The sequence below is a fragment of the Sparus aurata genome, chromosome 15 (genome assembly GCF_900880675.1).
Source record: "Sparus aurata chromosome 15, fSpaAur1.1, whole genome shotgun sequence".
In the NCBI taxonomy this organism is placed as follows: domain Eukaryota; kingdom Metazoa; phylum Chordata; class Actinopteri; order Spariformes; family Sparidae; genus Sparus; species Sparus aurata.
Window position 1 is genome coordinate 14,502,594 of NC_044201.1, and position 24,404 is coordinate 14,526,997.

Below are 24,404 nucleotides of genomic sequence, written 5' to 3' on the forward strand. Positions count from 1 at the left end.
GTGCTACTACTGATGCTTTTGACTACTTTGTTGAGTGGGTGTGGTCTATGCAATATATCTTTGAGATCAGTTTGCTCATGAAACTTTTTACACTTTTAAATGCAGCATTATATTTTACATTGCGGTGCTTTTACTTTTACTACAACTTATCTGAATACCCCTTCCATCCCTGCAGCATCCACTCAAACACACGGTGCAGACGCTCTGTGCGTCTCTCCCGGCAGATGTCATGTCTTGGCCACTGAGGGGCGTTGTTACGGCGGGCTGACAGCTCCGGAGCGGAGCAGGGGCCCTTCCTCGCGTTGGACCCAGTTTGAGCAAGTTGAGCGCAGGACAGGCAGGCAGGCAGGCAGCGCTGCAGTTTGATGGGCGGAGGAAGGCAGGGCCCAAAGGCACTGCGGCCAGGAAGCGGCTCGAATTACACTGGGGGTGCTCAGGGGGGTGGGGGGGAATAACACCCACTGTAGTGAAGGAGGAGGGCAGTGTGTGGAGACGTAAGGAGGAGAAAAAACCTAGTAAACCTGACAAAGCGTCTGAGAAACAGTGCGAGGACTGTCGGCGGAAGAGGAGAAAGAGACGCGAAAGACGCTCCGTTCACCAGGGGGAACGCACACTGATGGATTTTATGACATTTTGCATCGGACAACTTTCCTCCTGAACCTTTTCAAAACTCCGTTCCACCTCTTCAGTGGCTGCAAAACTTTCCCGTTTAGTTGACAAGTGCGCTGCTCGGGAACACTGGGCATGTTCTGCGCCCTGGAAGAAACTTGGTGACGGGGAGGAAAGTTTCGGGGGGACAGCGCTGGTGTTTTTTCCCCGAGCTGTTTTTCTTTCCAAGGATAACGCGCGTGAACTCGGATCTCTTTTCTTTGCATGGCATCGGACTACGCTGCCAGTCGAGTTTGGAATATATCCCTCTGATCTGAGCTGATGCCGGCTGATTGTGGAGTAGTAAACTGAAAAAAAGAAAAGAAGACGAAAAAAAAGAAGAAAAGGCAGCGCCTCGCAGATTTTTTTTTTTTTTTTTTGGTGCATTGTGGAGTTGGAGACATTCCTCCCTCTGGATTCGGCTCATGCTCTCTCTTCCCTTATCTGTGCATGCCAAAACAGAGATCTCCACGATTTTATTCCTCCCTGGTAAGTATTTTCTGTTTACGTCCGAAGCTTCCTCGCAATCTCATCTGTCAGGGTTTCGGCTGTCAGGACAAACAGGCTGCGTGATAGTAGAAATGCTTTGCGCTTTTTCGGTGCGTACTACTATTTTGGTTTTTCTCACGGCTGCAGGACGAAATGAAACCTATCTTGCTACTTATAGCTAATGGTTTTTAAGGCTCGATTTCCCATTTGAGTCTTCCCAGAAGTATTGAGACTATGCGCAATTTTGAGGGGAAAAAAAAGAAAAAAGTTTGTTATTTGAGATTTCTTGAGTTTTACACCCAACGAAAACAACCTCATTTGCGTTGTTTTCTGCCATCCTTCACCAGAGTTTATCCACTGAAATCTCCCCTTGTTATTGTAGAAAGGGTGAGGAGCCACGCAGCACCTTGCGTCACCCCCATTAGAGCCACATTAGCAAGTGTCCTGATTATTTATTACTTTGCTTAATTTTCTTCATTGCATTTATGGTGCCAATTATCCCGTGACCGCAGTTGTTTTTTCACTGCTTGGTGCCGGAGCCCTAAATCACTGAGCGCCTCCAAACGAGCCCCCATTGTTGGAAAAAGCCAACTGATTTGAATTTCAATGGGAATTCAATCAGTACCAAGAACATTTTCATTCAAAGGCCGCTTTTTTAGATGAAGGCTGCGGTTGTCATGTGTGGAGCTAAGTCCCCCATGTGCCCAAAACGTCATGTGGACCGGAACATGTTAAAGAAACACGATGGACTATTCTGACTCTTTAAACCAATTTCTGTTTAGTCAGATTACATTTTTTTCTCTTCCATTTCTCCAACAGCTGCAGAATGATCATTGTTCCTTTCGCTGTGCTGCTGCATGACACACTTTAAATGATGAACCAGAATGAGCTCTCTGGGCAATTCTGATCTCCTGTTCCTCCTGCTGAAGTTTGCAGACAGCGGTGATCCCGGTGGTTGATGGGCGCACTGATTGGTTTACAATTCATCCATTATTCACGCATCTGAGCTGTAACCACGCAGATTTTCTTTCAAAAGAAAAAATCACGGCGGATCATTTGTCTGACGAAGTTAGAATTCATGGATTCACCCCCACAGCCTGTGCGCATGTATTCCCCCCCGAGGGCTGAATTCAAGATAAATCAGGTTTTCGTGCTGTCTCTCTAAAAGTCAAATTACATGTGTCTTTGCGGGTCAAAAGCGATCGATACGTGCAGCTGGAGCAGAAAGAGCGCAGGGAAGCGTGACTCGAGCAGCCCTCCGGAGACTCTCGAGCTACGTCGGCACCGCAGATGTCTGGCTAAAACAGATCGGTGTGCGAGCGGCCGTGCGTGTGTGTGTGTCCCGGTATTGCAATATTGCATTTCAATTAAAGCCGCGCCGGTTTCATTATCGGGACTGACGAGCGCGGTGAACGCGGGCGCAGCAACAGGTTTGGCGCATCTGTTGCGCACGGGAATAAAAAACCGAAGAGGTGCCACACTGGCTGATGTCTTGTGTTAGGGATAGTTTCATGTACATATTCAACTCATCAGGTAATGATATGTATTATTTATGTTAGATTATTTTCTGCATCAGGCTTCAGCGAAATTCCATTTGAATAAACTTTACAAAGTCTGCTCATTGAGCTCCTGAGACATCAGCCTGGTCAGACTGTGAATACTCCACCGCCTCTTAATTGGTTTGTGTAAAACACATCTCATTGCATATAATGACAGCTTAGAAGTGAAGGTAGATGCAGGCTGGTTGTGCGTTCACTGCTGCTGCCTCACAGCTTCGGTATGTTTGTGGCACGGCTTGTTTGACAGCATTTTGAAACACTGTGTTGTGTCTCGCCTTACTTTTTCCTGTCTCAGTCTGCCAAGAATACAGTGAGAGGGAAAACGATGCAGAGACAGGTTGTTTAAAATCATAATAAGTGCTCCACGCTAACATATTTTCTTATTTTTTCCTCTCTGTTCCTCACCTTTCCCCTTCCTCTCAGCCCAGGTGATTGGGTGAATTCGACTGAGTGACAGGCCGACCCGGCAGCAGTTGATGGTTGGGTGGACCCCCTCAGATGGGATCAGTGTCCAGGGGGAGGTGGAGAAGGGGGGTATGGGGAGCGCTGGCCCCCACTAACGGGATGGCCTCGTGGGCCTGGTTGCTGGCCGCCGTCCTGCTGTCCCTGCTGACCGTCAGCGTGGCCCGGCCGCCTCTCACCGCCACCAAGGAGGAGGAGGCCACTCTGGAACCTGAAGGTAAGCAGAGGAGAAGAGCCTTGGAGGTGGAGGGAGGGGTGGGAAAACCATTTGTTGGGTTTGTTGTTAGAGAGCAGGTGTAGGTTTGTCAAGTTTGTCCCCTCCCTTAAAGCTCACTTCAGAGTTTTGGTTAACTTTTGCATCCTTTCCTAGAATGCTTGTCCTCATCTAACACAGTTTTTGCCGTGAGCCTTTCAGCAAAAAAGGCCCCGAGAAAACATTTTCTCAGCCATTACATTCATTTAAAATCAGTAAAAGTCTGACGAAGCAAACACTTTGAGTCCATGTAAGATTTTGGGGGGGTTAAAATAAATAAACTAAATTGAAACAACCAACCTCAGCATGGCCACCTGCCTCTTGTTTTCCTCACCGTCAGTGAGGCTTGTGATTCACACGTTTTTGTTTTATTTCTCTCACCGATGTCTGTGGCAGTGTAGGCTGTACATGAGTGTTGAAGGCAGGTTTGTGACCCCCTTGTGGGAGCACAAACCAGCCGGAGAGCTTTGAAGGAGGATGGGACAGTGTTTATGCTGGCATGTCTCGTGCCAATGCTCGCCTGGAAAGAAGCACAAACAGGGAGGGAGAAATTAGGATGCAGGGTTCAGAGCTTTAGTCACAACCGCCTGTGCTCATATTCCTGCAGATTTTAGTCTGCAGAAGCATATTTTTTATTGGTAAAACATTTTCGAGAAACCCTTTTGTGGAACATGGTATTTTATAGTGCGGACAGCTTTTGTCTATTCTTTTGAGGCTTCTCCATTTTCTGTCTCCAGTCCTGTCTGAGACTAGCTAATTAGAGTTGTTGTGATGGATGGTAACTCGCATTCCAAAGCCTTTTGTTCCCGGGCTTTAATCAGCATGCTAATTGTAAGTTAGGCCAACAACAGAGCATCACTTTTTAAAGCTGATCTCCCACCCTCACACACGCACACACACACATACACTCCCTGCCTTGTCGTGCCCTTTGCCCTTGAGGTCAGGTATGCCTACCTTGATGAGAGGACTCCTGAGCTCTCCTCTCCTGTTCGTGTTTTTGTTGATCTGTCGCAGACATTTTGGCTCCAAGCCGGGGCTCGGCTCGAAGCCCAACACGGCCCCGGACGCTACGCTACATGGCTACAGAGAGGACAGAGGGAGGGAGAGTTTTCCAGAGTTACACAATCCTCCAGGAAAGGTCTAAGAGGATTTGTGCATATTTGACTTCTCCTTTAGATGGACAGATTACAGAGCGCTGGGCAGCGGTGAAGTCATGTGACTGGAGATTAAGTGGCTAGACCTGGGGGGGAGGGGGTCACATGATGAGGGATCACAACGGGGCACAGCGAGAGAACCCGGCCTGCTTATCTGATCCCGAATCAGTTTCCAAACATGAATCTGTACGCAGCTGTGTGTGATTGAATCAGTGTGTGTGTGCGGCAGCTCCGTTTTGTTGTGCTCTCCTTCTGTTCGCTGCCGCTGTCACCTGTAGGGCGTAGATGTGAGGGAGACAGGATGGCTGGCCCCGCCCTCCCTGTCCCTAATAACACCCCCCTACAGAGATGTTTAGGATTTCCCTCCACCCCCTCTCTGGCCTGCAGCCCCGGTCACACCGCTTACACTGCTGCCTGTGTGTGTGGGAGCAGTAATTGATGTAGATTCATCAGATTGCATATCAATGTTGTCTCTATAGAGCCCACGCCTGCACCCCTGGTGGCCCGGCTGTGAGTTTGTTTACCTGTGGCTGCTGTAACGGTAGAAGCAGGGCGAGCGCGCTGGTTAAGGTCTCCACAACAGGCCTATTGTTGTCCCTGTAGCCACTTCTGTATCTATGGGAGTGTTTACCTTGTCCAGGCACTCTCCGTTTGCACAGTGATTAACATTCTCTGACTGAGCTGAATAACAATGGTGGAAGGTGTATGTGTGTGCGTGCATGTGTGCCTTTAACATTGGTATTCTCCGCTCTGCGGTGTGTGTTCAGGCCCCTCTTTGCATATAATGTGGAATAAGTGTGGCACCAGGCACATTGGAACGCAGGCTGAATGTGAGTGCAGCAGACAAAAGTCAGCTCATGGTTTGGCTCTACTTTCAGGGACTCCCCGCCAAAGTCTGTTCTTCAGAAAATGCTCTGATCAGCTCGAAGGCAAACCCTTGAAAACCGTCGAGTGGTTAGATAAATAAAGGCTGCATTATGTGTCAGGGATGAGACTTTCATGCGTGATATAAAAAAGGATGAATGCTTTTCAACTAAAGATGAGTTTTATTTCCTGGAAAGTTTCCAGGCACAGCTGCAGCATAAATGCTTTCTTGGCACATTTATGCATTTATTGTTAATCAAGTTTTCACCTGTATGCTCTGTCTCATAGTCAGCTTATATTAAACAGAGTAGTGACTGCATTTATTTCATTAACGTAACTGTGTGTGAAGGTGTGAATGTGGAGGAGTTGCAGGCTTATTACCTCTCTCTAACACTGCTCTATCTAACACAGTAGGAGTACGGTTGTAAAAGTGTAGAAGTGTCAGCTGGCCAGTTAATGACACAGTGTGTGTGTGACTGTGGCGATGGCAATGGAAGTGAACTCCAAACAAACGCAGTGTGTCGGCCGGTGGTGCGACCAGAGGGGGCTGAACATACGGCCTCCACACAATGGCTTTTATTAGCCTGCCGTTGGCTGGTGTTAATCTCGAAGGTTTGAGTGTGTTGGTGATTGCGACTGTGTGTTAGAGTGTGTGTGTCGACTGTTGTTTGCCTTGGCCGATGTGCCAGAAAATACCTTGTCACTCCACCGTTCAATCTCACACCTGTCTGATAAGAGGCTGGGAAGAGCTGCTACCTGTGCCAGCTTGTGCCTCAGGTCGCAGCAGACCGTCCAGTGTACGGCAGAGAGAAGTCTGAGCCAGGGATGGCTGGAGTCTAGTTTCTCTTCAAACAAAGAAACTAGACTCTGTCGTAAAATTATTGATACAGTTTTTTAATAAAAGTAAACAAACTTATTCTATTATTATTATTCTATGCTTAATTAGGATGCATGTTAACTATACAACATTGCACTGACATCATATGTTTTGTTAGAGTAGTTGCAGGGCTTGTAGGATAAGGGATCTGAAAAGTCACAGATTTGATTCCTGCATCAGCCTTAAAGGTGCACTACGTAGTTTTGGGCAAGACATTTTAATCAGAAGAGACAGAGCTTCACTTTCACCTTCACGTCTTTGACGCCTGAACAAACGAAACAAACAAACTCTCTTCGTCTTCATGACTGAATAAACTGAATAAACAAACTGACCTTAAAGGACAGCACAGTTTCATACCATTTTACTTTGGCGGACCCTGCCATCTTTCTAGCTTCAAACAGTGATTTTGGGACCCTCTTTTTCTCAAGGAGCTGCTTTTTTGTTCAGTTATGGATTTTATTAATATTTTAGAGTTTTTTTTTATTATTATCTTATTGATATTGTGAATATTCAAATTCTGAGTTTATATTTCTTCTCCAAACAACACAATGCCCCTTTAAAAGTATAGGGAGATTTTGGTTGAAACCAAAAAATCAATGAAATGATCAACAGAATGTAAATGAATAACAGTTTGGACTTTATGATGTCTATGTGTTGTGTTGCAACCTTATATCTACTGAAGTTATCATGTTAACCAGCTGGCCCGGCCCGTCCTGGTCCAAAACTCTTGTGCTAGTTGTTGGTGATATGCTGTGCATCTATTTGTTTGGAGCCTGATTTTTTTCAGGCAGTGTTACATATTGCTACTTTAAATCAAGTTTCAGTGTGTCTTCATGCAACGTACTGAGCTACTTCAAATAAAAAATGTGTATATTGGGGCTGTAACAGTCCATTATCTGTAGCTAACAACAAAGTGGCAGAAGCAGTCTAAAGTATGTAGATTGGCTCCCTTTCACTGTTTTATGTCAATTTCATTGGTTTTTTACAGTTTTTTGAACAAAACAAGGCATTTGAAGATGTTACCCTGAGCTCTGGGAATTTGTGATGGGCACTTTTTTTTTTAACTGTTTTTGTAAAAGGATCGATAATTAAGTTAGTTGCAACCTTAGTTTCGACATTCAGTTGATATAATTTCATCACCAGAAGGGAATCTCTACTGCTTCAGTCTAAGGAGATTTAGCAGATAAAGGGTAGCCAGTGGGTTAAAGGGGTCGGTTGGGGTTCAGGGAATGCCTTGATGAGGGGTGAAGGGGGTGGGCGAACTGGAGGGGGCTGTTGCCATGGACGCCAGCGGGAGCCAGTTCTTGGAGCTGATCCTTTGTCATAATAAAAAAAAAAGAAAAGAAAAGCTAAGGAGGGATTTGAATGTGAAAGGACATCAGAAAAGAGGGAGAGACAAAAACAGGGGAGAAAAGTCCTGGGATGTGACTGCGTGAGGAGGATACAGAGGAAAGAGGAGAGTAAAGGAGGAGGGATAAGAAGGGCAGCAGAGATAATGTGATTTGGCAGTGTGTGCCTGTATCTCTCTCTGTGTGTGTGTGTGTGTGTGTGTGTCTGCGTGCATGCATGAGTGTGTGCCTCTGAGATGGCAGTCATTACATTTAGTCCGACTACCCCGTTGTGCAGAACGCGACGGGGAGGAGAAGGGAGAATACACTTGCAGCCCATTGTGCCTCCCTGCAGAAGTAAACTCATGAGATTATTTACGTAGGAAAAATCTCAAAACTCCGCCCTCGCCACTTTGCCAGCATCAATTCTTGGCTCGACAAACAGACAGAAAGACAGACGGGGGCGAGCCGACGTCAAGGGGACTTTTGGCGAGAATTTCTAGCCGCGTTCTGCCGCAGACGCTCAGGCCACAAGAGTAATTATTGTCGGCCGGGATGGTGCGAATGAGGACGAAGAGATAGCGAGGAGCAGACAGGCCGGATCTGTCACACCTGATGGACACTTGTAATAGCTGTCAGAGGGGGAGAGAGAGAGAGAGAGATAGAGATGAGTTTGAAATGGAGATGTGCTTCAGGAGATGAGAGACGAAAATGATAGTGGTGATGGAGGAAGAGAAGAGGAGAGGCTGTTGGGTTGAAATTGAGCAAAAGTGAGACCATGTATGTGTGTGTGAGGGAGACAGAGAGGCTCCCGCCCCCTCCTGTGCTGCAGAGGGGGAGGAAACTTTGCAGAGATGAAAAATCTGCAGTGAAGTGTTTCAACTCTTCAACTCAGCATGCATCCCTGGACTCTTCTAAACTGTCTTCAAGTGAAGAAAGGTGTGTGAGCGGGTGTTTGATACATACATTTATTAAGGTGCACCTTGATATATTTATTTTCCCAGTGTGCGAAAGGCTTCTTCTTCTTCTTCTTCTTCTTCTTCTGTGTGTGTGTGTGTTTCTGTGACACGGGTTCCCATGAACAATCGAGGCAGGCAGGAGGTGTCAACAGGTCTGGGAAGGGTCAGGGTTAGGTCAGCGGGGTCAGCAGTGGGGTGGGAGCAGGGGGTGGAGATGTGTGGGAAGGGGGTAAGGAGAGGGCAAAAAGCTGGAGGGAAGTGAAGGCAGCAGCAACAGGAGGAGTTGATAGAGGGGGACAGATGGACACAGCGGAGATAAGACAACGATGAAAGCAGAACTAACACGTGCATGCTTTCTTTAATCAGACGCACCATTTGGAGAGATTCCTTTCCTTTCCTTTCCTTTCCTTTCCTTTCCTTTCCTCTCTGTATGAGTATCATCTTTCTGTGAAGCACCTGAGCTCCCTCCTTCCCTCTTCAATATGCTGACAGACAGTGCAGCCTGTGTGTATGTGTGTGTGTGTGTGTGTGTGTGAGTGTTCCAGGTGTTGCGTTGCTAAGTCAGCCTCACCCAGGGGCCTCACCGTCTTGGAGTTGTCCGTACCTGCTGCCGGCTTCCCAGCAGGCACATGCCAGTGCTTTGTGTCCTGCCAGTTACGCCATCTCTAAATCACGACAACCCCAAATGAAATGATAAAAGGGAAAAGCTCAAATCAGTAATAATGACAAAGCAAAGGCAGTGGCCTCCGGTGTGGAAAACCATGTCATAAAAAAAGGTAGCAGAGACAGCTCCCATCAATCAGCACCGGAGCTCCACCTCTTATCAGACCACACACTCAGTCCTGGGGGGGGGGGGAGGGAGAGAGCAGCGAAGGAGGGGTTAATTATTTCCGGATCGAAGGAAACAGAGAGAGAGAGAAAAAAGACAATACAGGAACTGTACCTGTGTGTATACATGCCCAAGGGGAACGTTCAGAGGCTTGTGCACATGCCTCCACCGCTGGTTTGCAGCGCAATGAATTTCCCTTCCTGTCGAGGCGAGTGTGTGTGTGTGTGTGTGTGTGTGTATACTATACATTTAACACACGCACAGGGCACATAATGGGGGTGGAACATTGTTGAAAAGGTGTATTGAGGTACAGTAAAAGGCCGGGAGTGCCACCACCTCTGTAATTATCACCTATCAGCCTTCAGTCCCACAACATATACCCTCATCGCCGGCTGTCTCGTTTCCATTGTTGCAACTTTCCCCCTTAAATCTTTCTAATACCCCCTTTTTTCTTCAGTTCCTTCTGAAGAGAAAACACACACACAGATGTAAACATTTTTGTTCGACAATAAAAAAGATCTTTCTAGTGTTTTCTCACAGTGGATGTACACATTTGTGCATGAGTGTGTGTGTGTGTGTGTGTCTGCAAGAGCCTCAGGGTGATTTGAATTGGCTTTGCTATATGTGGCAGAAGCCAGCTTGTATTTCAGGCAGGTTTTCCCCCTTTTGCTCAACATTCAGTCACAGTCTAGAGTTTTTGAGCACGAATGATGTAGACATGCAGCCTCAGCTACAGACCAACCGAACTCCCTCTCATATATTCGACATTCGCCTCGCTCTTCCCCCGTGCGGTCGTACAAGTTAGGGGACATGATGTACACACATGCACTCACAGGCGGACTTGGAATGTCTCCCAGAAGTGAAGGTTTTATGCACTTTTGAATCTTGAGGAGTTTCTTGCTCCCTGCCTTGGCCGGCAGATCCTGCGCTTGGGTTGTAGATCCTCCATGGCCGTGTTCTGAAAGACGACCAAGAATCGAGAGATGGAAAACAGAAGGCTACAGCCAGGTCAAGGTTTTCGAAAGCTAAGGTGTACAGTCAGAGGAAAGCCCAAAAACAGTAAAAAGCCCCCCCCCTCCCTTCTCCCTTCCCCTGCCTCACAACCACTTCCGTTCTTAGACCTTTCTCGCTGCTTTCCTTTCTGATGGGCAGAAACGCTGGAGTTTTATTACCTTTTTTTTTTTTAGGCTGCAGAGATCTGTCTGCACTGCTCCTGCTCACCCACACACACTGGCTGCTTGGTATCTATGCTAAAAAGGGACGGGCGGTTAATGAGGAGGGCGGGGGCTGTCTCTCAACACATTGATGTCCAGTTCTCACCTGCTCGCACAGCATCGATTGTCTGTTTTTTGTTTTGTTTTTTTTCTCCACATATGCTTCTGTGGCCGTAACTGCATGCTCTTGAATCTATAAACGCCAATCACACTGCACACTTGGTAACAGAACAGTGGTATTCTCTAAGGGCTCCATTTGAGATGTCTGACTGGGAGTTTGTGGTAACGACATGTTGGTGTTTAAAAAAACGGGCCTCCTCTTTTCTGTAATGCTCCTCCTGCATTAAGTTGATTTAAGTGCATCCATTGGGGGTTATGTGGTGTTTTTGTTTCCTAAACTATGGCTTGTTTCCTCCTCTCCCACCTCTCTTTCCTCCATCTTGTGCACCCTCTTCCTCCTCCAATCTGTCCTTCACCCCACCCCTCTTCACCCTCCTCCCCCCTTCCTCCCACCCCATCCCACTCGCTCTGCAGACGCATCGAACAAATACCAAATTTCTAAGCCCACGGTGTGCTCAGTGCACCCGGGGGAGGTGCTGAAGCTGAGCTGCCCTCTGCCGCCGACGGGGACCATCACCTGGACCAAAGATGGCAGCTCTCTGGGCACCAACAACCGCACGGTGATAGAGCAGGAGGTGCTGCAGATCCGTGATGCCACGGCCAAGGATTCAGGCCTGTACGCCTGCACCAGCGTGGGCAAAGACACGGTCTGCTTCATAGTGAATGTCACAGGTGAGTCAGGGAGAAGACAGGGACTTTGGACATGTAGAATGGGACCGAGCTTGGTTGAGTCCACGACGTGGCCATGGGGCAGGGTCTAGTGAGTGTGTGTGTGTACAATTCCAGCAGCATACGACCAGATATATCAGAAAAGGGCCCAGCTCTGGCAATCTTTAATTTTACAAATTTGTGTGTGCAAATTTGCGACTGCATGAACATTTGTGCATGCGATAGTGTGTGAGTGAGTGCGGGTTGCGAAAGGGTGGCAGTAACCGTGGTTACTCTGTGCAGATGCCATCTCGTCGGGGGATGATGAGGACGATACAGAGCGATCGGAGGACACTGGGGCGGACGGAGAGCAGATAAGTGAGTACGGGAGGAATGAAAGGAGGGATGAATGAGTAAACGGTGCGCTACCCTTGCTAACCAACTCCCATAGTTTAGGCACCCATGAGCAAGGCACATTAGACGCATGGGGGGGGGGGGTCTCTCCGTGATCACTTTCTCTGTCTGTTAAACTGTTTTTTCTTATATCAGGATACAAGAACAATATTAGTTTAAATAAAAAAAAAAAATAATAAAAAAAATCAGAGTATCAGTTTAAATAATGTACCTTTAGATAATCAGCTGCTGATAAGCGGAGAATCCAGCAAGGTCAAATTCCCCAAATACAAATACACTTAAAAAAGTCAACAACAGTGGGCACAAGCAATCATGATCCCACTGTACAAAACTCTTAACATACATTTCCATTTACATAAGATCATGAGATGCAAAAAGTACAAAGTCTGGCTGAGCATTCTGCAACACCACAGAGGATAACTAGATACAGAACGCAGCATGAGCCCCACGTTGACGTGGACAAAAAGATTTTAAAAATAATTAATCAACATTTTAAAGTTAAATAAAGTCTAAAACTGTCTTATATATGTCCTGGTCTCCAAACTTCGTCAGCAGTCTCTACACTGGCATGTCAAAACTTATGTCTGGAATGCTGGTTGTGATAGCCAAGCACTTACAAAGACTTAATCCCTAAGTGAAATAATCTACTTAGCTTTGTCACTGTTTATTAGCACAGTTCAGACTGCGCGATTATGATCAAGGAGACGGTCTGTATTCTTCCGGGATCGGGAGGAGACAGCTGTGAGCGATGCCAAAACTCATGGCAGCGCTTCCCAGCACCCGTATCTTTGCGATTCTATATCTCAGCATTCCTGTGTAGACCTATTCTGTGAGATTGGTGTGTGTGTGTGTGTGTGTGTGTGTCTGTGTGTGTGGGTGCAAGTGTGTACGTGCATGTGTGTGTGTCTGTAGGGAATACAGAGATTCCTAACATTCCTTTAGCTAGTGTCCCTCAGGTAGTCGGGCCTCATGGAGCCAGCAACCCAGTCAGTCAGCTGGGCTCATCCATTATGAAAGACGCCCCATCTGGACCCAGTTACCCACCTGATGGGCCTGTGTGTGTGTGTGTGTGTGTGTGTGTGTGTGTGAGAGAGAGAGAGAGAGAGAGAGAGAGAGAGAGAGGGAGAGAGAAAGAGAGAAAGAGAGAAAGAGAGAAAGAGAAAGTTTTTCCCCGAGTTTGTCTGTGTGTTGGTGAGTATCTGGGGTAGTGATGTGTTTATGTAGCCACGTGCACACCGGCATGCGTTCGCGCACACACCGCTCGCCGAAGCAAGAGACGAGGGCTTCCACATCTTGTTAAAATTCTCCACACGCATTGCGTCCCACCGTGAGCCCTCCTCCTCCACTTTTGGGTTGACTGTAATTGCCTGAAATCCATTAAATATGGGGGAGAGAGAGAGGAACTTAGCAAGAGGAAAAAATTTGGGGGAGAGGGAAAAGATCCAGCCATTCTGGTGGTAATAAGCTGTTTGAAAACAAAGAGAAAGCTGTTCTGGCAGTACAGTCACATTTTCGCACTGTGTGTGTTTCTGAAAATTCAAAACCGAGATTATTATTAAAAGAAAAGGGGGGGGAGAAGAGGAGAGAGGAAAAGAGGCAGTGGAGGATCGGGGGTGGGGGGGGTTGGATCGGTACCAGCACTTCTCTGAGCATGGCGTGGAGCCTTGGCCTTGGGCCGAGGACTGGAGTGAGGGAGGAGGGTGCATGTAGGCGTGGGAGGGAATGAGAGTGGAGGGTGTGGGGTGTAGCTTTATTTTTTTTCTTTTCTTCTGGAGCTCTCAGAATGTCTTGGGCATCAAGCCACAGCAAAACAGAGCATTTTGATTTGACTCCGTGTAGAAGATTGAAGAACATAAGCCGGTAGGAAAAAAAGCTGAAAAGGGAGAGAGTCCAGTGTTTGTCCATCATCAGCAGAGGGTGGTGTTACTGGAGGAGACGTGGAGGAGCCTCTACAGGGATCCGTGAGGAGAAGCTGTGTTAGGGGTGGTGGGGGCGGCGGCGGAGGGCAGCACTGATGTCATGATGAAGTTCAAGAGCCACGTGGAGCGTCGCATTCAGTCCTGCTGACGACTTAACTGGTTGTTGTTTACGTCATCCCTCACGGTCACCGTGCCTCTCCTCGCCTGTAGTTAAAGCTGCACATGTCAGGATCATCATGGAAGAATAGATGTATTTTCCCGACGTAATTAAAGTTGTGACAAAAAATGTTCAAAGAGAGACATAAAGCACTCGTGCACAGCCCAGAGAGAACAGCTTTTTCTGCTGGTAATGGCAAAAATGTTCAGTCTTTTTTTGATGTCCTGTTATCTGCTGCTGTGGTAACTGAAATGGAACAACTTTAATTGGAAAATAATGGCAACCGAGCTAAAATAAAATCATATTTTGAAGGAGGAAAAAAAACAAATGTCAGATCAAAGTACGAGAAAAATGTTATAGTATGAAGATAAAATTAAAAGTTTAAAATTGTATGGGAATAAAAGTATAAAGCTGCAAGAAAAAAGTCACAATACAATGAAAAAAGTTTTAAAGGCCCTCAAAGCCTTTGTACTCAATCTGAGCCTTATAGTTGGTAATGGGGCTCTTCATGAGCATGCGATTTCCTGCCAAAGTTTGAACAGTTTTGGCTCTTTCCCCACATTTAGAGTATTTTTATTTTCTCACTTTTTTGAAGTGGGTGGGAATCAATTGGAAAAAGTTGATGTCACACATTTCTGCAAACCAACCAGGATCCAGCAGCACAAAACAAACCATGTAAGAAATGTTTGGGCTCATGAAAAAAATGCATTGGCACAGAGCTGAAAACAGTTTTTTTTTTTTATTGTTCTCACAGGACAAACATTCTTGAAGCTGTATTTTTTGAAAATCTCCCAATGTGTGACCCTGACAAAGTTGCCATGTCCAGCTTTGCACAGATACACAGTAAAGAACCAGAAATCATTTCACCGTTTGGGTCACTGGTGGATTTAGCTCTCTGGAGGAACTTGGAGAGAGAAAAAAAAATCTTGACTCATTCTCAGGAGTTAGATAACCTCAGCTCACCCCAAGCCAGCTTAGGATAAACAGCCATGAGTGGGGATCCGGATGCACGGGGCTTTGGGGGAGGCGGGGGATCCTGGAGTCCACAGCAGTTGGGCGTCAGTGAGAGTTTGGCTTCATCTGGAGAGAGGTCTGAGGGTCGTCTCGTTTGAAGTGCTGCCCCTCCGGACGGAGAGCATGGGAAACAGCACCGCTCACCTTTCATGTCCCAACCTCATCCTCCGACCCGGCTGCCAGTTTGGGGTCAGGGGTCGTTTCGGAAGAGACGGCCTCGCAATGGGCCAGTCTCCACCTAATCTGTCTCTGTCTGAGCAGGATAGAGTGATGACAGGGAGGGGACGCAGAGGTGAAGATGCAGGAAGAGGAGCACAGATAGTGAGAGTGAGGAGGAAGAGGAAGAGTGACTAATTATAGTTTTCTTAACATATGCATCTATTCAGGAAGGAAGAGCTCTGTTTACTGACTTTACTATCCAAGTATGCGCGACTTGTCCGGCTGTGCGTGCCAGAGAAAATGATGGGAGGTGTCTGATAGTATGCAGATTGGACAGGCGGGAAAGAGAGCGGAGAAAGGGCGCTGGAAGCGGATCCTCTCCTGGGATGTTAACTTACGTCTGAGGGTCATTCTGCAGCCAGTAGTGGCCTTATCTGCGGGTAGTCCCTCTGTTGCTTGTACTCGTGCTATTTGGAGAGGAAGTGATGGTGTGGAAGACCGTTTGGGTTGTTGTTTGACTTTGAGTTTTTCTCTTCCCCCCCGAGCCCCATCTGCTTAGGCGATCACACTCCCAGGTGCAGAGAGAGAGGGCTGTTTGTGAAGTGTGGTGGTGGTGATGGTGGGGTGCTCGGAGGAAAATCCAGCTGACTGAGAAAAATAGGGAACTAGGGAACGGACAAAACACAGGGAAGGTGACAGATTTCAGTAGGAGTAGTGGTAACAATTTGGTTGATAACATCTGGAAGAAAGTATGCATCCTTCGTTAAACGTGACATTCATTTTCTCCCCTGACGGAGCGTAATGATTTTCCGAGAGGTGATAAGCATCCCTGGCCCTGCCGTCCATATCTCGCCAAGTGACAGGCAGATAAACAGGGGAGCTATGGTAATTGGAGGAAGTGGAGGGAGAGAAAAAAAAGCTGCTAAGTGGAATGAGATGAAATTGAATGTGATGGTCTAGTTACCCTCTTGGCAACGCCCAGGCACATTCTCCCCTCAGAGCTGATGTTTTTTTCCCCCCTCTGCAACACCCTGCTGAGCCTACAGGGAAAGTGTGTGTTTTTATTTAACTGTGTGAGTGTGGAGCTCTGGGTTGTGTTAGGCAGACGGCGGGTCAGGGAGGGTGGGAGGGCGGAGGAGGGGGATCTCGGGAGTTTGTTCAGGTTTGGCTCCTCTGCAGTCACGCTTCCATGTATATCTGCCTTTGGCCGCTCCGAGGCCCCTGAAGCCAAACTGTTAATGCTGAGGAGGACGTGATTAGGAAATCTCAACGCCAACTGTTCTCTGGTCGCAGGCGCTCCGTATTGGACCTCGTCAGCAAAGATGGAGAAGAAGCTGCATGCGGTGCCAGCTGCCAACACAGTCAAGTTCCGCTGTGCTGCGGGAGGCAACCCCCGGCCCAAGCTGCGCTGGCTTAAGAACAGCAGGCCGTTCCGCCAAGAGGACCGCATGGGAGGGTATAAGGTAGGATAAACACTCATACATCATACTTTTTATTGCAAATGTCACTACTTTCTCTTGCCTTTTACTGCTTCTTTTTCCTGAATGTATTTACACGGGACCTCAAGTCAAGCCTCCTTCTTCCAATCATTCCCGGCCGTCCTTTCACCCCCTTTTCCACCCTCCACTGGAGAGCCGCGAGGAGAGTAGACAGAGGAAACAAGGGCAGGGTTTCTGGTGTGAAATTGGAATTGCTCATCCGTGCGCCTCCTCTCACCGGGATACTCTGCAGAGCCTCTCACTGTAACTCGAAATGCTTCTTTACCCCCAACAATTAGAAACGTAAGCCCGGGACTTAAGGGTTAAATGCCCCCAGACAGTAATGTATAGAGAGAGGAGGTAGCGTCAGGGTTGAAGTGAGTTGAGAATGCTGAGGTAACTCAATCAGGGAGAACAGGTCTCACTGGCTTCGGTCGGAGGCGAGTATGTGATTGTAGCATGTGATTCTGTTGTTATGAAATGCGATTCACAAACACCGTTGAGGAGCTGGTCGAAGCTCCTGCAGTTCTCCTGACATTCTGCGAAAAGAAGAAAGGAAACTCACTTCACGGCAAAACTACAAATGAACCCCGGTGCGTTCCCTGCTTCCTGGAAAGAGCAACAAAGCTGTGACAATTTTAGACGTCATCACTTTAATTCCACGTCAGTGGTCAACCTAAATGAGAATGACTTTCTCTTCACAGTCTTGTGGTTCCAACAAAAGAGCCTTGTTTAACTTGTGAAATCACCTCTCACCTCAGTCCCGTTTTGGGAAATAAACAGCCTGAGTTGATTTATATGCGCTGAAAATACCTGATTCTGTATGTCATGGGAAAGTAAGGCTGATGTGGTAGTGTTTTATTTCCTCTTTGTGCAAAAAAAAAATAAAAAGGAGCCTGAAACCGGCTACAGCTAGCCTTAATATGAAGAATTCCTCCACTGTGACGGAGTCTATTTAGATTGCAGTTTAGTTATATTTGCTCCTAAATTCCTCCCTTTGTCTCCCAAAACAAGCTGCATCCATCTGTGCATGCCCGAGCCGTGCTGATAGAGTGGAATAACAGTTAAAACAGACAGTTGTGAAATGAATTTATGAAAAGATCCAGTGATGCCGAACGAGTCCGAGGCCCCCGGTTAATGATTGACGCTTTATGAGGAAACACGTCTCCCTGCCAGGAAAGTTTAGGAGCAGATTATGTTGATGTAGCTGCTAATGTCGCTTCCCTTTGGCTTTCAGCGGGCTCATTACAGCGGAGACAAAAAACAGCCGTGACGTGACGGAAATGATACAGTCGGGGCTGTCAGATACACTGTGGGCAGCTCATTTCTCTCTTTTTGTCAACAAATGTCAGACAAAAGGCGTACCTGAGCCCGGCCCTGCAGCGTAATCTCTCCATTGTGTGAAATGTAGGCCTGTACAAGCAGAGCTACAATCCCGCTTCTGTGTGCAGACGGAAACGCTTTTGTTAGCTCACACCTGTGGATTCCACACGATAGGTGAAACTATTTTGGTAAATAATTATGAATAACTGTTTGTTTGAGAGTGGAAAGGTGGGGTTTACTGCCCACGATGGCGGCAACTGACAGGGGAATTAAAGGGAAGTGTGTGGGACTCTACGAGGTGTTTTTTTGCATTGTAAAAATGTTATCCAGTTCCGTTTTATCCAGTTCTCTATCTACTATTGAGAACTCCCCAAATGACTAAAACAAACAAAAGAATTATGATATTTTCCCAGCAGTTGACTCTGATGCTGTCGAGTGACTCTGCTGGAGTCAGCCTGTCGTCAGCCTCAATATTGTTTTCCAGCTCTCGTCTCTCACTCTTCCAACCAAATCCCCTCTGTCCTCCCTCTCCTTGCTGCCTCAGTATTTTTTTTGCTTCTTTATCTGTGTTTCTGTCCTCTCCTAACAAGAAACCCCTGCCTGTCCTTCACAGGTGCGTAGCCAGCACTGGACCCTGATCATGGAGAGCGTGGTGCCGTCGGACAAGGGCAACTACACCTGTCTGGTGGAGAATGAGTTCGGAGCCATCAACCACACCTACACCCTGGATGTAGTGGGTCAGTACCAATGCACAAAAAACATACACTCAGACTCAGAGTACACCTGTGAGGCCGACAAAGACGGAGCGGGGAGGGAAGGAGGAGGGGGAGGCGGGCGGAAAGAGTTCTCACAGCGAGGATAGTGTGTGTGTGTGTGTGTGTGTGTGTGTGTGTGTGTGTGTGTGTGCATGTTTGATTGCCCAGGTGCACTCTGGATGCAGGTGCAGTTGAAGGAGCGCTGCCAAAAATGCGCATGTCAACAGTTTTAATGTCGTCTCTATTTGCATAATGTTTTATTAATTTGGGGTAAATCCTACTTTCATGACGGTATTATGTGTTTATGAGGTCCAATTATTGTGCACATGTGACGGAGTGTGATGACAAAGTGTAGCTGTTTGAACAATTTGGTTTTATATGTTGCGCGTATCCTCCATCTTAACTAAATTCTACTCGAATAATTATTTTTAAAGGGGCCGTGTGTAGTTTTGGAGAAGAAATTCAATCTCAGAATTTGAATATTTACTGTATTAATGATGTAATAACACAAACTCAGTAATATTTTTTTTTTCCCCAGAGCACTGTCTGAAGCTAGATGCTCTCATTTTACTCAGTTATGATAACAAAGAGAGTTTGTTTGTTTAGGCATTAAATAATCAGTCAATGAAGATCTTTCTCTTCTGATTAAAATGTCTTCCCCAAAATCTACATAGCGCACCTTTAAAGCTCAAGGGGTCAGTTCACCCAAAATTAATGAAAAAAAAAAAAGTTTGGCTGGAACTACTTTTTATTGAAATTGCTGACAGTGAAGTCTGTGGAATATTCGGAATAACAGTGTTAAAAAAAAAACACCACATCATTGTCCAGCTTTTCAAATGCAGTTTTCCACGATTTGAGCTCCGCAGCCTTGGTTAATAAAACAGAAACTATCTGCATGGCTCAGTACCACAAGAGGTACGCGGAGTGGTATGGTTCTTGTGTGATTTGGGCAGACTGACCCTGTAAGGTCAGCGGAGGTATGATGCGGAGTTAAACAGGTGGTGGATGATCGTTTACTGTCCCTCTCTGAAGACACAGACTGCTGACCTCAGTGCTATTACAGCGAGTACAGACCCAACTCAGTCAACCCCTCACTGTGACCTTTGGAGCGCAGAAAGCAAAGAGTGTTTTTCTGCTCAGTTTGCAGAATCGATAGGCAGCGGGGGCAACAAGGGGAGAGGGATAAAGAAGACGGCAGATCAATGAGTGCATGCGTGTTTGTGTGCAAGCAACTTTGCCCTTAATTTGATGCGGGCCCGTATTCAGACCACTATACAGGCAATCAGTACGCATCAAAGTTTATCCGACACAGTTCTTCTTCCAGAGGCTGGTCAATAATCCACAGATAACCCGGGCGGACATGCAGCTGCAGCAGTTTGATAAGAGCTGGTCACTCCATGCGTCAGTAGTCTGTATGTAGAATTATTCTCCTACTGACTTCATTGTCCCGAGCAGACCTACTGTAATTGCATACTTCTGTTTTGATCAGCGTCTCCTTGGTAATAAGGAGTATTATTTTCATTATATCAGATGGAGATTGAATACCTGAGGGTTTTTGAGTGTAAAGGGCTCATGCACATAAACACACGGGCGTGCACACACACACACACACAGACACACACGCGCGCGCTCCCCAACTCCGGCCCCCTGCTCCGCTCCCTTCTGGAGTTAGCTAAAGCTCTCCTTCAGCCTGCATATTTCTGTTTTTTGTTCTGTTTTATTGCAGAGCAGTAAACCCCCTCCATGTCTGGCTCCACAGCCACTGCCCCCTGCAACCTCTTGCTTAATTTTCCTCCATTATAGCGGGGTGGACAGAGGGAGGCGAGGGGGAGAAAGAGAAAAGGAGGGGAAACAGAGACAGAAAGGGCTGTTCTTATCAGTCTTTTTTTTTCTCCCCAAATGACCTGCAGGATCAGCTATTAAAACCAAGAGGAACCAGCCTTTTCTGGTTCAAACTGGCCTCTGGAGAAAAGGGCCGCAGTGGGACATCCACGAGCAGACACACATGTCGAGGAGACACAAATGAGGAGTCAAAACAGACGTCGGCTCTTTCAATCAGAGCTGTGGCACCCAGTGGCCATGCGGCACTTTGTTGGTAGCCCCACGCCACTCTGTGCCATGCCGCGCTCTTCCTGTGCCTGTACCCCCCCTGACCCTTAGGGCCCTGTGTGCCAAACCACCAGGTTACCCAGAGTTCACCCGTCTCGCATGGGACACCATGGAATGCCCTGGTCCGTCTACTCATACTTCTTTCTTCTTCTATCCAACACTGCTGCCATCGAATATCTCCCCTAATGACTTAATTGATTAATGGATTCAGTTTGGAAATGGGTCACTTAATACCGGAAACATGAAAAGACACCACAGTCTTAGCAGACAATCTTACTTACATAAACGTATAGGTAGAATATACTAGAACGCAACAAGTTCAAGTCTGAGCTACTTTTCCTTCAATCTGAGGGGCCCTGAGATGAATAACGGGAGACAATAGAAGAAAAAACAAAGACACACAGATCTGTTTTCAGTTTTTGGGCAATTTTACCTCTTTGAGCATTAAAGTCATTGAAACCATCTGAGAATTTTAAAGGCTAATCTTCTTTATTATGCCACTTTGTTTTGTTTTAGGGTCACAAACCAAAAACATTGGAAACCACTGGTTTGATTTTCCTTAAAAATGTAGCCAAAACGTTGCATGTCAAATCTTAATCTGAAATTAATTAAAACCACCCATCAAATTGAAAGTGACATAAAATGTAAATACTCAAGTGAGAGCACTTGTAGTAATGACATTTTGGTAATCTGTGTAATGTTTGGCTGAGAAATCTGCTGAAGTAAGCACGCTAACCAACTAATTTCTTTGGCGCTCCAAGCTCCCAGTCTAGACCATTAGCTGAACGGCTAACTGAGCAAACTAGCTAATGGCAGCTACAGCGAGCAGCAGTTAATGGTTACTCGTGATATGCTGGCCCCTGTCTGTTTGGACAGTTCTTACATTATAGCACCTTTAAGTTTAGCAATTGTCTGCTTTTTCTGTCACCGTTCCCTCATTTCATGCTGCAGACGGTGAAGACAACATGGCCACGTTTTTCAAACCCTACCTTCACTATTTCTTTTCCTTCCTCCCTATTTTCTCACATACTTTTCTCGTGTAAGGTCGACGGGCCATAAAGGAGCTTCTCTGCACTTGTCCATGCCCACACACATGCACACACACAGACCCACACGTGCTATTCCTTAATCTAATTTAACCAAGAATTGCTCCACAAACTTTTATTGTTTTGGGGTTTCTCCATAATCATGATGTGGCCTAATTTCCCGCGCCGCACACTCATTCTGTCATTTGGTCTGAGTTGTCGACTCTGCAGCTCTGAACGCTCGGGCTAACATTAATATCAGCCGTAATGAACATTAGAATGTGCGTTTTTGTTTTTTTTCTAAAGACTGCTCCAAAAGTAGTTTGTCTTGCCATGATGGTGTTTTTCCTTTCGACTGTTTTAGTAAATACATCTCATGCCAGACAGTATTCATGTTGGTAGGCCTCACGATGAGAGCGTAGGGCGACAGACTTTAAATGAAGTCGATCACCTCTTTTCTGTTAGGGAAAGATCGTGAGGGGTGAGGAGGCCTGTGAAAGATGGAGGAGGAGGAGGAGGAGGAGAGGAGGAGAGAGACAATAAACAAGGCGAGCCCTAGGAATGTGCAGGAGGGAGGAGGGAGATGGGGAGAGAGGAAGGAGGGGTGGGAATCATCTGATCTGACAGATTTGAGAAAGATGGAGCGGGGAGACGGGCAGGCACACATACATATGGAAGAAGTCTCTGCCTCCTACTTTCTCCACTCTCCATCTGTTGATTCTCCCCTTCAGTCTCCCTGCTAATTCTCCCTTTCTTAGCCCTCCTTCTTAAACCCTGCCTCCACTCTCTGACCATCCCCCCTCCAGACCTTACACACACACACACACACACACACAAATGAATTCCCTGCACCTACCTTAAGGCTTTGTTTTGGAAAGGCAATTCAGCGCCCCCAGGCTGAGTGATGTCATTTTGTGTGTGTGTGTGTGTGTGTGTGTGTGTGTGTGTGTGTGTGTGTGTGTGTGTGTGTGGTGGCAGCGGGTGGTTGCTGTCAGTGTGGGGGTTGGTGGGCTCCTCAGTGGGGTTGTGAAGGCCGGGGTAGTGTTTGAAAGGGGGCATTGTTCAACAGGTCTCGCTCTGTTTGGATTCGCAGGCCAAATGTTTGTTTGTGGAAGAATGCAGATAGCTGGTGATGTGGGGGGTGCTGCGAAGGTGCTTCACTTTCCAAGACTGGCACATAATTTTTGCTTTAACCCCCCCCCCCGACTCAAATCCAACACATACACCCTACTTTAGGGAAGTCCTCCTCCACCCAAGGCCCTTATCTTTTTAGTGATAAACGCCTCCGTCTCTTTGTTTTGTGGGAAGCCTCTAAATGTTTCTGAGATAAGACCGAGGCCGTGCAGTCGTGATTTTTTTCCTGTCAGGGCTGCTGTGAAATGTTCACGCTTCACAGTACAGAAAGTTCTTGCTTGTGCACAAGCTTTGACATCCTAAAAGTTCAGATTTGACTTGAGTCATGAACCATGCGAGAAACATTTCCTCCCTCTCTCTTGACAGAGCGGTCCCCTCACCGGCCCATTCTCCAGGCTGGCCTCCCAGCCAACACCACTGTACACGTCGGGGAGGACGCCCGCTTCGTCTGCAAGGTCTACAGCGACGCCCAACCTCACATCCAGTGGCTGAAACACATCACCCAAAACGGCAGCCGCTACGCCCCCGATGGACATCCGTATGTTCGAGTGTTGAAGGTAAATTCACACACTTTCTGTCCTTCGGGTTTTGCCGGTGGTTGCAGGTGTCACGGATGAACTTCTAAAGTCATATCAGGAGCTAATCACTGTATTCCCTCCCTCATGAGCTGATAGGTCTTGGTGGTGACTCCCGCTCGCTCCTCTGCTGCTGTCAGGATGTCTGATTAATGTTTTGTGCGTGCTCATGTCTAAGTATGCTTGTGTGGATTGCAGCGTTCGGGCATTAACAGCTCGGACGTGGAGATGCTCACCCTCAACAACGTGACGCAGGACGATGCCGGAGAGTATACCTGTAAAGTCTCCAATTATATAGGAGAGGCCAACCAGTCGGGCTGGCTCACTGTCGTCCCAGGTAACCACTGAGACCTGAACCCCACCTACTCCTCCTCTCCCCCCCCCGGTGTGGTTTCCTGGGCTACGTCCCCTGACCTGCTGTGCTGTGGTGGGTCCTGCTGGTGGTCTCTTGGTGGTCCTGGGGGCTCACGGACACTTCTCTCCTCCTAATGTCAGACCCTTGTGGTTCAGCTGTGACTGCCATGGAAGCACTGGTCGGACCTGCGTACCAGACACTAGAATTGCCACAACTATCATCCCACTTTGCCTTCCCCTTAAATCTCTCTCTCGCTCTCTCTCTCTCTCTCTCTCTCTCTCTCTCTCTCTCTCTCTCTCTCTCTCTCCCTCTTGCGAGCTGTGTCAAGATGGTGTTTGGTGTCGCAGCACCGTGCTCTCCATGCTCTCTCTGTGTCTGTGCATGTGTCCAGTCCGATGTGTGGACTGTTAGTAGGTTCTCTTGGTGACGGGGACCTATTTCCGTTTTTTTAATTTTAGTGCACTGTTTCTACTTCCTCATGTTTTGGTGGCATACTGGGCTCTATCTGTGTTTATAAAACCTCCTCCTCACCCACGGAAACTCCCAACATCCCTTCCTGCAGATTGGACCCTTGACGGTGGAC

The 24,404-nt window shown here is 47.2% G+C and overlaps 1 protein-coding gene across 7 annotated transcripts in view; it reads left to right on the forward strand.

Annotated features, from left to right (window-relative positions):
* Positions 1-428: 428 nt before the first annotated feature.
* Positions 429-24,404, forward strand: part of fgfr2 (fibroblast growth factor receptor 2) — a 42,465-nt gene continuing 18,489 nt past the window's right edge. The window contains exons 1-8 of one of the 7 annotated variants that reach the window (XM_030441273.1): positions 429-1,137; positions 3,120-3,375; positions 11,171-11,428; positions 11,708-11,782; positions 16,361-16,530; positions 18,482-18,605; positions 23,258-23,448; positions 23,665-23,803. In XM_030441273.1, coding sequence (XP_030297133.1) covers positions 3,195-3,375; positions 11,171-11,428; positions 11,708-11,782; positions 16,361-16,530; positions 18,482-18,605; positions 23,258-23,448; positions 23,665-23,803 — 1,138 coding nt within the window. In that variant the 5' untranslated portion in view covers positions 429-1,137; positions 3,120-3,194. The remainder of the gene's footprint in view (positions 1,138-3,119; positions 3,376-11,170; positions 11,429-11,707; positions 11,783-16,360; positions 16,531-18,481; positions 18,606-23,257; positions 23,449-23,664; positions 23,804-24,404) is intronic. The other 6 variants (XM_030441272.1, XM_030441271.1, XM_030441269.1 and 3 more) reach the window with 6 other exon arrangements.